This window comes from Mustela erminea, chromosome 5, assembly GCF_009829155.1.
Source record: "Mustela erminea isolate mMusErm1 chromosome 5, mMusErm1.Pri, whole genome shotgun sequence".
Classification (NCBI taxonomy): Eukaryota; Metazoa; Chordata; class Mammalia; order Carnivora; family Mustelidae; genus Mustela; species Mustela erminea.
The window spans coordinates 48,490,677-48,509,107 of record NC_045618.1 but is presented as its reverse complement, the minus strand read 5'-3'; the positions used below and the strand labels follow the sequence as shown (position 1 = coordinate 48,509,107).

The 18,431-nt window shown below is 39.0% G+C and overlaps 1 protein-coding gene across 7 annotated transcripts in view; it reads right to left on the bottom strand.

The window, feature by feature from the left end:
• Nucleotides 1-18,431, bottom strand: part of MAP2K5 (mitogen-activated protein kinase kinase 5) — a 256,630-nt gene that overhangs the window by 215,000 nt on the left and 23,199 nt on the right. For all 7 annotated transcript variants that reach the window (XR_004285719.1, XM_032342996.1, XM_032342997.1 and 4 more), the window contains exons 4-5: nt 4,828-4,897; nt 748-788 (exon numbers count right to left, since the gene is read on the bottom strand). Coding sequence is in view for 6 of the 7 variants with exons in the window: in XM_032342996.1 (XP_032198887.1) it covers nt 748-788; nt 4,828-4,897 (111 nt within the window). In the remaining variant the exon portion in view is untranslated. The remainder of the gene's footprint in view (nt 1-747; nt 789-4,827; nt 4,898-18,431) is intronic.

Genomic DNA, 18,431 nt, shown 5'->3' with positions numbered 1-18,431 from the left:
AAATACTGAGCATTGAAATAAGGGAGAGATAAATGGGAAAATTTCAACTCACGGTCCAGAACAGAATTCAATTCACTGTTCTGTTTTGTTTCATATACAAAATGATATGTTCAAAAAAGAACATTAACAATATATCCAGAGGTTAGTGGTGAACCTCAAGTTTTCACATCTTTCCAGCTCCAAAGCCAAACAGAACACCCTAGCATATTTCTTATTCACTGGAAAATGAGATCCAAATAATTAAAAAATGCTTGACTCTAATACAATAGCTAGCTTTTCTTTCCAATGTAAAGCTATAAGCAGAAATCTGGAATTCAAAAGACAGAACAATGAAAAGACATTAAAGAGATACATGTTTCTAACATAAATATGTCAAAAGAAGAGGTGGGTATTCTGTGTGTGAGATGCTTATGTGCTTAATTAATCACTGAAATGAAATCTACTTTCATTCAAATAAATCGTTGTGGGCACCAGAACCTAGAATCATCCTGAAGAAATGGACCAACAAAAAAATTCCAAATAATAATAAAAAAAAAAATACGGCACCAAACCCCTTCTATTCAAATATGTACACATACTGAGCAAATACTACAGATGAATCCCCCTCCACATCCCGTTTAAAAAAAAAAAAAAAAGGAATCGCTTGTCAGAGCTTGAGAAAGTGCAGTTTTATTTGACATTTCAATAAGTGGAACACAGCATTACAAATCCATCTAACTTTACTGAAACAATTATTGAAATTCGTACCTTCAGGCCATGTATGTTCCGTTCCCCAGGAGGCTTGCAGGCTGAAACAGTAATTGACTAAATTGTAGAACACATCAGGGCCATTTACAAATTTGCTCAAAATGAATCGTTTAAAAAGAAATGAGGGTGACACCAAAATTAGCAGAGAGAAATGATTGAAAAGTGGCTCCCAAGACCCAAAGTGGGAATTATGAACCAGGGTTTTTAACTTGCAGGAGTGAGCATTTATAAATGCAAAGAGCTTTCTGACACCACCTCATATAAATTCCAATTTCTGCTTAAAACATATAAAAATCAAGTTAACTGAGCTAAAATGATTAGATTCCTTTCATAACTCAAATTTCTGCAATCTTTCCTCAACTCTATTACACTGTATATTTGCTATCACTTAAACTACTTTAAAAATAGCTAAGGTTTTGGTGGGGGGGTAGTAGCAGAAATCTTTTAATGCCAGAAAGATGGTTAGAGACTTTAAAATGGAATATTCAAGTTTGAATACCAGTTTGCACAGCAATAAGTAATAAAATTTATTAAAATACAGAGATATCACTAATTTTACTACTTTTTTCGTAAATCTTGACATCTAATATTTAAATCTAAAGATAAAACCATGCCAGGAAAAATAATATTAATTTCCTGACACCACCCTGAGTTACAGGGTAGTACTTTTCCAATTCAGCAAATGCTTCCTCATCATGTGTTAAAAATAAAAATGTGTCCTGCCCATTTTATAGGCTGCTTCCATCTGAAAACTACAGTGCCCTACAGATTGTATGTTAAGGGACTGTCAATTGTGATTGATTGTTTGAGGAAGAATATATTTGATTTTTTTCTCCTCTCTCAGATGTACATGTATTCTTCCTCTGTTTCGGACAACAAGAAAATAAAACTGTTTAATAAAGAGAAGATGTGGGTAATAATTACAAGGCATATCAGTTGTTTTAATTTGTATATTTTGAGTATATTTAAATTTATCATTATTTTCCTAGAAAATACATCTAAACCTTAACAAAGAACTCTTATTTTCCCTAAAATACATTAAAATTAGGACTCCAAATCTACTTTGTGTAAAATGGAAATTAACTTTTTGAACAAAACCAAAATCACATATATTTGATGCCTGGTCCTTAAGGGACCATTAATACTTCCTAAGACAACACTTCAGAGTATTTCCACTTAAGTACCCAGTACATTCATAAACTTCATTTAATAAAAAAGTGGCTAACCAAGGAATTAGAGACAGGCATCAACTCTTACCTCTTACCTTAACATAGGCCTCATTACTCAACTGGCTTCTCAAACCTTTATGACTAGAAATCTACACAATATTCAAAACACCCAGTAACCTCACATTTCCTAAAGTTATGGAGTCAGAAGGAACATAAAGCTAATAAATGTTCATCCTTATTAACATGTAACATATGTCTTAACCACAGAGAGCACAGGCATGAGCTGGGAGTTCCCATCCAAGGCAGCTGTCTTACCTGCAGTGTTCAATAAAATCGTGTTCTCCTACCTTTCTCACTTGTTCAGTCTAGAGATTCTTTTCAGCCTGGGGCCTGACCAGAGAAACTAAGGTCTGGGGGCCTCTAACCAAATAGGTATTAACCCAGGCAGCCTGCCCAATATGTCTATCTCTATCCTCGTTATAAGTGCGCATAATCTCATTTACGTACATAAAATATAGGTAAGTAAGCCCAAAGCAAGACTATTTAAAAAACTAAAAAGAGTTATACAGGAGTGGCTGGGTGGTTCAGTCAGTTGAGCATCTGACTCTTGATTTTGGCTCGGGTCATGATCTCAGGGTTGGGAGATAGAGCCCCGCATCCACTTGGCTCCATGCTCAGCGGGGCGTCTGCTTCTCTCCCTCTTCCCCTGGCCCTCCCTCCACTCACACATGCAAGCGCACACTCACGCTCGCTCTCTCCCTCTAAAATAAATAAATAAATCTTTAAAAATGAATAAATAAACAAAATAAGAATAGTTGTTCAATAGCATCCAAGAAACCACAGAGACAGGGGGCTGAGTCTCATATATTAAAAAATTCAAGTCTGGCTTGAAAGAACTTTATTTAATAATTTATGGGAGCCTAACGGTCTGTACTAGGGCCACATGTGATGATCACATCTCATATACCATCTTCTTTTAAGTATCTTCTCCCTGCAATATACTGTTCTCTGCACTTCTACCAACCCCTCCAGTCCACCCCCAAGCACACTCCATGGATATTTTCATTTAAATGCACTTCCACTTTAAGCAAACTATGACTTAAACACAATTCTTACTCAAAGGGTATACTAACCACTTACAGGCTGTTGTGGACTCTGAGGTTACTTAACCTCTCTGAACCTGCAGATTCTCATCTATACCATGGAATCAGTAATGCTGAATAGGCAGAAATGTCAGGAGAATGAGAAATGATAACAGTTAAAGCAATAATAATGCCTACAGAGCATTAATAAACGGTCACTACTGCCAGGAGAGGCAGTACAATGGTGTGGACAGTAAGACTGCAAAGGACAGTCGCTCACGAAATAAAAGCAAAAAAAAAAAAAGCCTGGAAAGATTTTTGGATGAAGGGAAGTAAATCTTTTACTGGGGTAGGGGCAGGGGCGGGGGGAACCACAAAGACCCACAACATCAGAACTATAATTTTCCACGTCATATTAGAAACTAGCATATTTTGCTACAACAAAAGAGTTATGATGTCAAGTAGGGAAACAAATGAAAATTTTCAGCTGGCAAAAAAAAAATGTATGCTTTGTGGAGAAACAATTTTGAAACTTGCCCAAATTCTCCCATCACTGAAGATAACGAGAAATGATCTCCATCTCTTATTATTGGCCTAATGCACAAAAATGGCAACATTTGCTTTTCTACATTTGCTTTTCTCTTTTTCTTTTTCTGTTTGAGTTTTTAGTCTTCAGATACAAGAGAATTGAATTAATCATAACTTTTGTTTCAGACACACTATCAATGGCCCAATTTTATTTACTTACTTAGGTCTTTAATACATTATTATTATATAAGTACTCCTAATTGCACCTGCCCACCTTAATGCTAGAAAGGCATTACTCTGGAACCCAGACCTTTTTGTGGGCTAACCAAATCAGCTGCCGTTGGAGACTTGATCAGTGTAAATAAGAGTCTACTGGTTAATTGAGCCACTCAACTTCAGAGTGTTATAGGCAATGAAAGTCTAGAACGTTTAATTGAAAAACCCATACCATGATTATTTGTACAGTATCTGTTAACAAAGGTAAGTTTAACTTTTAATGATTTCAATTAAGTTATTTCTAGAAAAGTTACAACATTTCCTTATCTGCTCCGTCAGTTAGAAAATATGAATTCCAAGTGGGACAATGTATAGTGAGGGAAAGACTTAACGGCTTATATTACATGGTCAATTAAGCTGTTCTTTTTTTACGATTCTTCAAATTTTGAGGGAACATTCATGTACAGTTGATCAATTGTGTCTGACACAATGCTAGTTCTGCCCACCTAAAAGGGAAAAGGAACATTATTTGACTAGGTGATTCACCAAAACTTACCCTCACCATCGAATATTTCTGGAGACTTAACAATTAAATTCCCATTTATGAAGATTCTCCACCATCTGGAAAATGCCACCCCCCAAAAACCAAGCACCAAACACTATCAATTCTCCCCTAAAACTCTGCAGTAAATCTTTGCTTCTGTACCAGCTGAACGCTTTCTCCTCAACAGCAGCTTTGGCTCCCATCATGAGCCACAATTTATAAATATCCAAAATTAAAGTAATTCATTTGCCTTGGTTTAGAAACCATGTGGACCCCCAAAGAGTTCTTTAAGCCAATGTAAGTATGTACTTCAAAAACAAAAAACAATCTAGTTAGTTTAATTTACTCTAGTAAATTAGATATTTTATCTGCCATAACTATAATATAGCCTGCAATCCCCACGATAATGAATACTTCTTTTGTTTTTTCAAATTAAGAGCTAAACATCATGTTATGTGCATTTAAACCTTTGGAAAACATAACTGTTGATGAAACAGTTTACTGAAATAATCATTGTTGATTAGAATTTGTTCAACATTACCTCTCGGAAATATCTGCAGAGGCTCTATTAACTGTCCATTTACTTGCTGTTCCATTACTGTGGAATAATACTGCAAAGAGATTATAGAAAGAGATTACTCAGTAATGTATGAATACTGGAACAGACACTTATGGGCTGTTTAATTCATAGTACTTCTGTAAATTGCTGGTATATACATATCAGCCTCGAGAACACTCTTTCCCTATTTGCACATAAAAATGACTATAATGAATAAGCAGGATTGAAAGTCCAGTATAATGTTACCCTCCACACTGTCATTTATCTTCAAAAGTAAAACCAGTGATTAGGAATTCAGTATTTAATCTCAAGAAATATTTTGAAAATGGTATGTATTAAAAATGACACAAAGCTTTTTAGTGGAAATTTCTCAAATTGCCTCTTGTTCTTTTCTCTGGAAGACACTTTGCCTTTAGCCTGGATCTATGTGCCAGGTAGGAGATCAAATATTATACGTATTTGTGTATAAAATGTACAGATAATGGAAATCTAAACCATAGAGACTGTGGGACAACCAAACAAGATATGATCCATCCAAAGACGACAGGATTGATATGATAGAAAGCTGGCTCAGTTTTTTGTTTTGTTTTGTTTTAAAATATTTTATTTATTTATTTGACAGACAGAGATTACAAGCAGGCAGAGAGGCAGGCAGAGAGAGAGGAGGAAGCAGGCTCCCTGCTGAGCAGAGAGCCCAATGCGGGGCTCGATCCCAGGACCCTGAGATCATGACCATAGCCAAAGGCAGAGGCTTCAACCCACTGAGCCACCCAGGCGCCCCAAAAGCTGGCTCAGTTTTAAGCAAACATCTTTTATGCTTCACTTTTATCAACACGTATTAGTATAAAACAAATGTCATTTTAAAATTCTGGACACATGGGGCGCGTAGGTGGCTCAGTGGGTTAAAGCCTCTGCCTTCGGCTCAGGTCATGACCCCAGGGTCCTGGGATAGAGCCCCGCATCAGGCTCTGTGCTCAGCGGGGAGCCTGCTTCCTCCTCTCTCTCTGCCTGTCTCTCTGCCTCCCTGTGATCTCCGTCTGTCAAATAAATAAATAAATAAAAATCTTTAAAAAATAAAATAAAATAAAATTCTGGACACAAAAAATTAGTTCCAAATGAAAAGGCTTTTAAACTCCTTCATAAACACAAATTCATTCACCAGGTTGTATTATGGCCTGACACCCATTTTTCCTTAATAGCCTAAGTTAATAAATCTAAGTGGTGACCATATGTCCATCTAACTTGGAGATGGATTTTGTGTCCTCATTTCTTTTAACACTTGACAAAGTGATGCTCTTGGTGGAAAAACATCAACGCTGAAAACCACCAATGTTGTGTTTTGAGGCATTGTAACACACAGAGTGGAACTCTCCTTTAATTCTTGCTTTTTTTTTTTTAATTTTTTTTAATGATTTTATTTATTTATTTGAGAGAGAGCGAGCATGAGAGGAGAGAGGTCAGCGGGAGAAGCAGACTTCCTGCCAAGCAGGGAGTCCGATGCGGGACTCGATCCCAGGACTCCAGGATCACGGCCCGAGCTGGAGGCAGTCGCCCAACCAACTGAGCCACTCAGGCGCCCCAAATTCTTGCTATTTCTATATTTAACACACACACATATTATGGAACTGCCACCTTTTTGGAAATTCTTCCTTGATAATCATTATTTGCTGACACTCCAAAAAAGACGTTTTTAGAAGATACAGACAGACATCTTCCTAAGACCTTTATGCATATTAAAATTATTACAAAGTCATGGGTTTGTTTTTAGAAATAAAGGGGAGCCATGTAATTCTACATCATCTTGGGAATCACAAGTTAACGATCCAAGGCTCTTTATCCTAAAAACAAATCAAGTGGATTTTTGATAGCTACGGATGGATACGAGTGTACACTGCTCTCCAAGGGCCTCCAAACTAGAAAGAAAACGGATCCTCTCCTTCTGTGGATGCAGAAGCTTATATACATACAGCATAAACACTTGTGACACATACACTGGAGCACATACTAAGCTGAATGTCTTTCAGGAGACTATATTCCTTAAAACCACAGAAATATACTGTTCGCCATTACTCAAACAGTGATGACAAGTAAATGAAATATCCATCATGTAGGCTGTCAACCTTTTGGGACAGCAATAACTGTTAACAAGTAGTCTGGAAAAATTGTCCGAAAATGACTTGTCCTCGGCTCACAAGTATTTGAGGTTTCCGTGGAAAATTAAGATGCCAGTGGCTATTTGGAACATTGCTCAGGTATTCTTTTTAATGGGAAATTTGCCGGTTATTGATCCACAGCATGTACCCCCTTGGTTCTGGAAGGCTGCAAGCAACTTTCCAATCAGTGGCTGTCAAAAAAATTACTGCCTTTTTATACTGATACAAGACAACAGCAGTGGTGGTGTTCTCCTATAGTTAATGCTTTTCTTTAATTAACTGCTATGTACAATAGGTTAGTCATTTCAGTCATTTCATTCAGTCATTTCACTGCAGTCCTAGAAACCAAAACAAATAAAATATCCTTATGCTTTATCTAACAGATTAATTATAGAGTTGTCTGAAACTGGTGCTTGGGGTCAAGTTTGAAAACAAATAACCTCAAATGTAAAGGGTCAGAACAGGTGCAATGCATTTTTTTCCTACTATAAAACCTTGCATGCATGAAATTGACCTGTTTTCCAACTTTATTTATTTACCTCACTAAATAAATAAATAAATGAATATAGTTTCCCTTTCATTTCAGATCTGTGCCAAATCAACTGGCAAACTATATATGCTTTTATAAACATTGTACATATTTTTTTTAGTCATCTATAACCATCTCTTTATGCTACCACTTACACGGGCACAGTAATATTAAGTGCGCCACTTGCCAGTATCTCTAAAGTGAGTAGTTAGCGTTTGTTTTTTGCTTTCTCCAATTCTCCCAAATCCAAGGGACATTTTTTTTCCTACTGAAATACTGGGCTTGATCTCTGTCTGTATTAGCAGAGAATCTTGTGGTAAAGTAATTCTGCATCAGAAACACACAGCAAAGGGTGGTAATTAATAAGCCCAGGGCCTGGGCCCACTCTAGGCAGGTGACTCAGGAGCAGGTCCTGTGAGGGCTGGCGGGCTGCCAGTGAGGGACAAGACCCAGGAGCTCGGGCTGCCGCATACGTAGCGTTCTCTGAGGAATAAGAATACAGCGCGGGGCCACAGTTCTTTCCTGGCGCAGAGCAGTCCTGACAGGCCACAGGCCTGAGTCACCCGTGGACACAAGCAAGGGACTTGGGGAGTTAGAGGACCCCAGAGTGCAAGCCTGAGGACTGGCCGTTCCCCAGCATACCAGCTCAGCGAGGAAATACTGGCTGCCCCTTGGATTACTCCTGTGAAATGAAGATGCTACAGAGCCAGAACAGCACCAGGAGACTCACGGAGGGACAGGAGATCGCCTCAGAGCCATGGAGCAAGCTGCTTCTCGACCCAGGTAGACTCAGTGTTTCAGAAATTCTCCCTTTAGGTCTCGCTTTAGCAGCACGTGTCCTAGAAATTCTCCCTTTAGACAGAGCCTTTCCGATTTTGTTCTAAATAGTGATCAAATAAGCAATAGTGACTTTCACTAGCCCAAAACAAACTGAAGAAAACAAACAAAAACCTCAATCCTGTATGCCAAGACACTTTACATGGCTTGCACAGAAAAGTGACAAAGTGACACAATAACATTAATGGGGCCATAATCTGAAGCTATCCAAACGACTGCCCGAATGCAATCTCTATGACCCTATCCCGGCTTTTATTATCCTGAACACAAAGCCCTGCACACAGTAGGTGTTCAATAACTATTTCCTGACTGAGACGGGGCCTACTTCTGATTCTGCCACCTATTACGTAGCCATTGATCCTCACCAAGCCCAGCCTCCTCCAAATGAGAGGGAAGCGAGCTAGTCTATTACACAGGGTTGCCATGAAATCTACCCGCAGCAGCACTGTTTGGGAAGGCACTTTGTAAACTGCAATGCCTTAGCGGTGGTTGAGAAATTAAAAAGTGAGCCTCCTACCGCTAAAACAACAGCACTTTCTTAATAGAAGTCTGCCTACATTTCAAAATACAAAAATAGTTAGGAACAAAAAGCACAAACTATTGTGCTCACACTGAATACATCAGCAGCAGTTACAAAATGTGTTTTCCGCTGGTATTCCTGGCAGAATCCGTTACACGGAGTAATTGCAGCAATAATCAATAAACTAACTGAGTAAAAGATTAATCAGTTTTGTGATTGCTAATGGAATCTCCAGTACCAGACTCAGATTAGTTTCAGAGTCCCTCTGAGATGTTCTTCAAAATCCTTAAACAATTTTAATAAGGATGTGACAAAGTTTAGCACAGTTATCCAAAAATCTAATTAATTTGAAACAGAGGGCCAGATTCAACGAGGGGATAGCAAGTACAATTCTTGGTTTGTTTTGTTTGCAAGCTTATCAAACAGTGTTCCTATTTGTTATGAACCTAATTCTAACAGCACAATTCAATCAATAATTACAACATTTTTTTTCTTCATGGAAATGTGCCACATAAAAGACTTGAGTTCTAAAACAGCACAGTTTAATTTTACAAGGCACAAATTCTGTTAAAAGAGAGCAAAACGAGAGACAGAGAGAGAGAGATACACACACACACGGCTACTTATTGACCACCTACTGTGTATTCGTTTCACGAGAAGCTATTTATGTTTATTCATTTAATTTCTCGCAACCCTATTCCGTTCTGCAAGGGTCATTCACAGATGAAGCCAACGGTTTATCAGTGAATCCCCGCCCCCGGCCAAAAATTACTTCTTTCATTCTAGTCCATAAATAAAATATGTTTACTGTTTAAGAGTCAAAAGGTAAGTTATCTCTTATTTCTCAGACCTCAAAACATTTACATAAACCAGGCTACCGGGCCGCCTGCTGAGCCGGTGGGAGTGTGGTTTCTTCAGTCATACCCGTGTATGACTGGTCAGGCCATGTCGCCAATCATTCACAGACTAGGGATGCACCGCACCGATGGGTGACCTCTCGCTCCTTCTTCAGCCTGTAGCTCTGGTTTTCCTCCTCCCTCTCTGACCAGTCTAAGCAGTTTCCTGTAAGTGGTTGTTTCCTCACCCCTCCTTTAAATGTTAGAGCTCCCCATGGTTTTTCATCAACCTTCTCTTCTTATTTCATACTCTCCTTGAGTTAACTTCAGCCACTCCAAAGGTTTCAATTACCAGAGGAGTCACTGAGACTAATTAGGAGCTGATGAATCACAAATCTTTATTTCCAGCCCAGATTTCTCTCCTAAGATTCAGAACGTACCCAACTGGTTGTCCAGAGGCCCTTCAAATTCAACAAGTCTCTACCTCTCACACCTCTCCCTCATGCCCTAGACCCATCTTCCACCACCCAGGCTCACTGTCTCAGTGAGTGACATCACAATGACCTAGTTTCCCAAGCCAGAAAGCTGGAAGGAAGCCAAAACCCCCTCTTTCCTTCTTTCCCACACTCAATCGATCATCAGTTTTATTAACTGTACATCTTTCCAGCTTCTCAGTTCCTTCAAGGGGGGGCCCTCCATGATCTAGTCTACCTTCCTTCCCAACCTCGTCACATACCCTCTCCTGCCTCCCTGTCCATGCCACACTGAATCACAGGGAGCGCCTCCTGAACTTACCAGTCGTCCTTACACAAGAGTTCAGACATACTCTTCTCTCTGCCTAAAATATCCTTCCCAGTCCCTTTGACCTACCTTACTCCATTTAGACACTACGCTCTTTAGGAAGCCTTCTCTGTCTCCAAAGCTACACCAGGAGCTCCTTCTTATGCTCACAGAGTACCTAATGTTTAAGCATATTATAGCACTTATCACTCTACTTGGTAATTATGAGTTTTCATATTCTCCCACACTGAACACTGATGGCTTCTTTGTTAATCTCCCTGAGTGGACCATGGCTCCTTTAAAGAATGAACTATATGTTCACTGTGCCTGTGCCAATCAGCACAGCACTTGGCTATCCCATAAATATTTAACTGTATAAAACTGCTGTACCAATAACTGAGCACATCAATGCATGAGTGATCTCAGGTCCTAGTTCTACATTTACTAGCTCTATGACCTTGAGAAAGGTATGCAATTTGTGCTTCAGTAGTCTCCACCAAGAGGAATATAGGGACACCTGGGTGGCTCAGTAGGTTAACTGTCTGACTCTTGATCTCAGCTCAGGTCTTGACCTCAGGGTTGTGAGTTCAAGCCCTGCACTGGGCTCCACACTGCCCATGGAGCCTACTTTAAAAAAAAAAAAATGGGGGGAAAATACCTGCCTTGCTCACCTCATAAAGGTATTAAAAAGATCAAAATCAAAGGAGCTGGTATATGAAAAATCTTCTATAAAGTACTTGAAAAAAAAATCTTGAAACAGGGCACAGGGCTATGAATCTCCCACTTCCCAACATTACATCAAAGAGAAACGTTCATAACAATAGGGTAATATAGAAACCCCTAAATTAGATCACTTTTAGACCAAATACAGAGGTTGAATTTCACTGTTTATCAAGACTCAGTATTCCCTCCCATTCCCTCAATTATTACAGTACTACAAACAATAAGGAATTAAAAGGGTATGATAAGGAACACATTGTCTATCTTTCTTCTGGAAGTTCATCAAGGGCAGGGGCCCTGTCTTGTGTATTTTATTATCTTGTAGGGCAGAGGTATTAAACTGGAGTCTCTATGAGTCTTAGGAGAGCTTTCAAATTCCTGAAATTACATGTGAAACATTGTGTTGTGTGAATTTTCTGGGGAAAGAATAAACAGCTTTCCTCACCCTCTCAAAAAGACCTGTGTCCCTAAAAACCCAAGACATCACTGCTCTATAGTGACCAGCACTGACCCTTACACATGACAGTGTTCCACAAATATTTAAGGGAAGGAGGCAGGTAAGAGCTGATGGAAACAAGGTAACTACTCTCATGGCTCATACCTTCTGACTCTGGCAAGTCTTACATACCATACTGCATCAAATCAGGTTTATGTATTATGCTTCTAGACATGTAACAGGACAGTTTCCTAAACCTCTCCTTAACATGCCTCCTAACAGACTTAGTACAGTGTTTCTACTTATAAGGAAAAAGCATGCTGGTTTTTTCCTACTAATGATAAAATTTTCAGATTCTTGCTCAGTCAATATTGCAAGCATACCCCATTATAAGAAGCCCAGTCAGTAATTACAGCAATAATCAATAAACTAACCAACTATTTGCAGTCCATAGTTAATTTATTAGTTTTCCCAGTGAAGAACCCAACAATCTAAACTGTTAAGTGGCTCTAAATTCAATTAGAACACTGCTTAGTGTGTCCTCAGTTATGCCTTCTTTTGATTATTTCTTGTTTCTATGACGTTGACCTCTTAGGATAAATACAACTGCTCCACAGTCAAAAGCAGCATAAAAAGCAAATCTATTTTGAATACCAAATTAATATCTGCATTTACTTACCTGGTTCCAGATCCCCCACTTCTCAAATAACTCCCCACATGCCTGCCTTGAGGGGCTACAATGTGCACATGCTCTTCCTTGAATGTCTCTGGACCAAGGATTCACATATGGTAATGGATAGGTTAGATGATGAGAAAGAAAAATCACAGTGAAGTCTTCCACTGAAAAGGTCAACAGGGAACAACCTTGGGGCCTGTTTATGGGCTAATATTATTGGATAGATGTATTTATTAATGATTTGGAAGTGAAAAAGACAGTAAGTTGGCCATGTTTAATGATAACACTGTTTGTTTTGGATAAGAAAACCATAAAGGGTGTTAGGGAGCTCCAGATGGTCTTAATAAAGGTTTGGGAAGCCAATGGCAGATGAACTTCAACTTGGCTAAGTTTAAGGTAATGTGTGTTGGCAGAAGGGGTTTAAATTTGTATTCAGCAATGGGTCCAAAGTTTGTAGGATCCTCTTGGCTGACGCTTTCAGAGTCATCACCATGGTTAGCTTGGGACAGCATCTACACTGACCTTGCATCTGATTTCTAGGCTGCAACAATTCTGTTATACCTCTAAAGGAGAAGTTTAAATACAGTAGTTCCCCCTTATCCATGGTTTTGCTTTCCATGGCTTCAGCTACCCGTGGTCAAAGGCAGTCTGGAAACAAATGATTCTCCTTCTGACATGTCAATAGTAGGTCAATAGTAGCCTAACACCAGGTCACAATGCCTATGTCACTCAACTCACTTCATCTCTTACAGGCATTTTATCAGCTTTCAGCATCACAAGATGGGTGGGTATAGTACAATAAAGAATTCTGAGAGAGAGACACCACATTCACATTGTTCTCACTGTAGTATACTGTTATAATTGTTCTATCTTATTATCAGTCATCATTGTTAATCACCTGCTGTGCCTAATTTATAAGTAAAACTTTACCACAGGTATGTATGTATAGGAAAACACATGGCATATATAGGGTTCAGGCATGCACTAGGGAGAATCCTAGAATTTATTCCCCAGAGGAAATGGGGGACTGCTGCAGTACCTTCAGGGAACCTGTCACTTAAATAAAATAGGACCCTCAGGCCATGCAGACAGCAGGCCAAATGTGACATTCTCTTACACTCTATTTAGCCATTCCAATAGTGCTTGATAAAGATCCAATCTACCACTCAACTTCTACTAAAAAATGAATAAATAAAAAGGCAGTGAGGAAAGAGTAAAGAACATATAAGTAGTAGAGAAACATATATATGGAAAGAAGCAACTCTATTTGAAATTTTCTATTATTTCAATTTATGCCTTTTTGGACATATTTCCTAGATTGATAATTTGCTGAATTTCTCGAACTTTACTGTAAGGCAGTGTATTTACATTCACCTTTCAGATATATGTAGAAAATACCCCTCTCATTTTCCGTAAGACCAGCCTATGAGAACAGAGGTTTAGTAAGAGCTGCCAACAAGTGCCTAACAACTTTGTCTTGCTCCACAGCAAGCCACCTGCCGGAGGTCCAACATTTCCCTGCAGCCCGCATCTCCTCTGAAGACAAGCTCCTAGCCATCATCCCTCTGGTGCTAACTGAGGTACCACATGGTTCTGCTGCCTCATGCCAACTGCCTCCACGTAGGACCCCAGAGGAACCAGCCTCCAGGCTACACTGAGTCCTTCACAGAGATGGAGCTGAACCAGAAGTATGGTCATGTTAACGACACAATCCTGGTGATGCAAAGCACCCTACAGCACCCCGGTGTCCCCTGCCTGAGGCCTGCTTGTGCTTGCCTTTCCCTTTGCTTCCAGAAGCCACAACATAAACGCCCTGCTCTGATGCAAGCTTCTGTATGCTTCTGCTCCTCGCAAGCGAAGATGCCCGAAGATATCTCATAATGGGGGCTACCGACAGGGCTACCGCATTTCTGTCACTATTTGATGGGCATCCAAATGTCCCAGGCAGCACAAAGAGGGGAGTTAAAATAACCTACCTCTGAAAAAAAAGGTTTTATTCTTTGATTAGGATGGGAAAAAAAACCAAAAACTTTACTTACAGCTTAGAGCATGTTATTATTTGAGTAAAAAAAGAGAGCACGAGAGAGATTTCCAAAACCATTTATTTCATTCGGTTCACCTCTCCTTGTGCCATTTCCCCACCTTGCGAGGAGAACATTCTGCATTATCAGCTGTTCAACTGAACTGCACTGAGCTGATGTTGTCGCCCAAGTTCAAAGTAGAACCTATTTAATATGGAGCATATTTAAAAGCACCATGTGGAAAATGAGCTCCAATCTCCTACTCTTTGAAGAAAACTTCCTAATAGCAAAGGTGTTGGTGCCATTAAATGTTCAGCTCCACGGTGGGCAACAAATTCTGTGGTAAAACTCAGTCTTGTAGATAAGGACAAAAATCTTCACCATTTCAAAGCCCAGGGCACTCATTCAGGTAAGCAGCTGACTCTCAGTTTTGGCTCAGGTGATGATCTCTGGGTACTGAGATCTGGCCCAGCGTCACACTCCACACTTACCATGGAGTCTGCTAGAGATTCTCTCCTTCTCCTTCTCCCTTTGGCCCTCCCCTAACTCACAGGCTCTCTGTTTCTTAAATAAATAAATTTTAAATTTTAAAAAACCATTTTATAATTTTTTTAAAGATTTTATTTATTTATTTGACAGGCAGAGATCACAAGTAGGCAGAGAGACAGGCAAAAAGAGAGAGAGGTGGAAGCAGGCTTCCTGCTGAGCAGAGAGCCTGATGCGGGGCTCGATCCCAGGACCCTGGGATCATGACCTGAGCCGAAGGCAGAGGCTTTAACCCACTGAGCCACCCAGGCGCCCCCCATTTTACATTCTTATTCACACTCAGGTACACTAACATTCTAACAAATGGCATTCCTTTTTGATATCAGGGAAAAGGTAGTATTTGCAAAGCTTCCTCAGCAGGACCTCAAGAGACGCCAAAACAAAACTATCATTTCAAACCACCAGAAGTAAAGAGACTTGGTGGGGGTGAAATGATGTGGCACCGCATCCAGGCCTTCCCATCCATTGGCAACACGACCTCTAACTGAATCTGCCCTCTGAGGGCCTCAGTCTCCTTGTCTATAAAATGCAACAGCTGGACAAGACTTCTAAGGCTCCCTTCCAACTCTACTTGAGTAACTGTATGATTTTAGAGGCAATCTCCAGGTTATGTATACTATGACAAAGCTAATCATATCCCAATTTACAAGGTACTACAGAGGTCAAGGAGTATTTTCCCTCATGGTACCCAACATGTAAAAAGGTACACAATGGTCAAGTATACCAAAGGGAATACTTACACTCCACTAAAACACAAGGTCTCCACAATAATGGGAGGCATTACGGTTAAATTCATCCCATACTCTTCTGGCAATGTGCAAAAATGGTATAAAGGCAGAGAATGGGCAAAATGAAGAAAATTATTCTTGTTAATACTGTGCTCCACTCACATAGGCCTCTCAGTATCAAGAGAACCAGGTGTAATAAATCTGTACTAGACATGGGATTTAGCAGAAAAAATTATGAATCCATTTACAAAAACAAGATGTACTGCTGAGTTTCTTAATGAAAGGTCACCCAAAAGCCGAGGTTAGCATTAAAATAACCCCTCCTATAACTGGGTCTCAGTGATAGATAAAGCTTCTGGTGAATCAATAACCACAGCCCAGCACTGCTGTTTGGTGCTGAAAGGAAATGAAGCCAGCACTGCCAGACAACAAACACAAAAAGACAGAAGGAGAAAAATGACACACCATCTTTAATTTTCCCAGAAAATGAGAGGGGGAAACAAGAACATCAACCGAAATGTAAACTATATTAAGGGAATATTTAACAGGGTCCTGTAAATAATTAGCAATGATCAGGTATTTAGTTTTCATAATATGTAGGTTGGATGTACTTTTTTTTTCCTAATAAAGCATTTCAGATTCTAATTAAAAAAATACTTTATGAAGGAATTAAAAAGATACAATAGTGTCAGAGGAAAAGCCATGATCCCAGAAGTGGAATATTCTAACAACATAACTTACAAGAAACTACACTATAAAAACAGATTGTTGATTAACACAAACTCATAACAAAACGCAGAGAGCGATCACAATGGTGCTGTAATAACACTTGGCTGCTGGATTCTCTCAATACATTAGATATCTCCTTGGAGACCAAATTACTTTACATTTTCTTAAAAGACAATTTATTATAGCTTTGTTTTCTTCTCATTATCTCTTAAAAATATATCTAATGAAGAAAGGAATACAACTTCTAAATAACTTACATAAAACGGTACTAATGTGTGACAATAGACTTTGGTTTAATATGTTGGTTATTATTTAACAGCACAGGACAACTTCTTGTCATGACAAATCCTTCCTACAATGCAATACTCCACGTGTCACATGTATCAAAAACCACTGTATGCCCTTGTTATGGCACACATAAAATTAACAGCCTAAGGCTGCTAGCAATAATTGATAAGTTTTCAATTAAAAAGGCAACATTTTCAGGTCTAATACAAGAATCTATTTAAATTACTGATAAAAACTTATGCTTCTGTTGGCCCAAAACCAGAAAATGCTGGCATTCAAGGGGGAAAAAAGTAATTCTGCAAGTTCCAACTCAAACATTGCAAATTTTCTACCCAATTTTATGCAGAGACCAGGCTGTTTATTCATTTAACCTTTGTAATCAATGGAAAAGAATGATTACGGGATTTCCAGTAAAAGTGTCTCCAGTTTTGCTTTCCCTATATGGATTTTAAAGAAGTAATAAGGGGACTGTAAATTTACTAAATTTGCAGAAACTAATGAGAAACTCAGCTGCTTTTTATAGTAAATACAGGGTTAACCTGTTATCAGTGTCTCATTATCTTTCCCACCCACCACCCAGATCCTGGATTCAAAAAGTTTTCAGTGAAAATGAACCTAAAAATTAAAGACCATGCAGGTTTTTCGTAACAGATCAGCAACTGAAGGCTATCGACCAAAATCTACTGTGAGACTAAGTCCAAATGGTTCTCCTTATGGCAAAACTGGAACCCAGCGGAATTTTAATCATAAGAATCAAGACAGATCAGGGGTGCCTAGGTGGCTCAGTCAGATAGGCATCTACCTTTGGCTCAGGTCATGATCCCAAGGTCCTGGGATACAGCCCTGCTTAGTGGGGTGCCCCCCCTTGCTCAGCAGGGAGCCTGCTTCTTCCTCTCCCTCTGCCCCTCCCTCCATCCCGAACTCATGTTCTCTCTCTCAAATAAATAAAATAAAATGAAAATTTAAAAAAAAGAACCAAGACAGATAACAATGACATCCAACCAATTTTATGTGTAGTTTTCGAGAGTTTCCCCTACTCTTTATGTTTTAAGTGTTTTTTTTCAGAGCCTGACTCTAAACTAAGGGTATATGACAGTAGGACCATCTCAAGAGATAAAAGAGGAAAAATAAATCCATTTAGGCTCTAAATGACTTAAAGCTTGTTATCTCTCTTTGGGATATTTTCACTTAAAAAGATTTGCTCAAACATTCAGAATCAGAGTGATCGCAATCAGTTAAAATTCTTTGAGGACTTCAGGTTCCCATCCATAAATATTTAAGTGAATTAATGAGAAAGCCTGGACCTGATCAGCCAGACCACAATGCATGGACCACTGCCAATTCATAGTAAAGGCTTCACCATCCATTGCAAATTGATAAAAGTAAAGAATACCAATTCACTATGTGGTACACATAGTGTGAAACTAATATAACATTATATGTCAACTGTACTTAAAAATGAGGGGGAAAAAGAATGTAGTGAGTTTTACATAAAACTAAATTTACTCACTTTTTTTTTTTTTTTTAATTTTTAAGTAGTTTTCACACCCAACCTGGGGCTTGAACCCACAATCCCAAGATCAAATGTTGCACACTCCACTGACTGAGCCAGCCAGGTACTCCTAAATCTACTCACTATAATGGTCACCTTTACGTTTGAGATTATGTACTGCCCATCATTTTTAATCTTTAAATGACTCTCACTGTTTTTCTTTGTTAGTAAAATAATGGTTAACAATAACTAATTTTTATTATTTATTTATTTTATTAACGTGTGTATTTGGCAA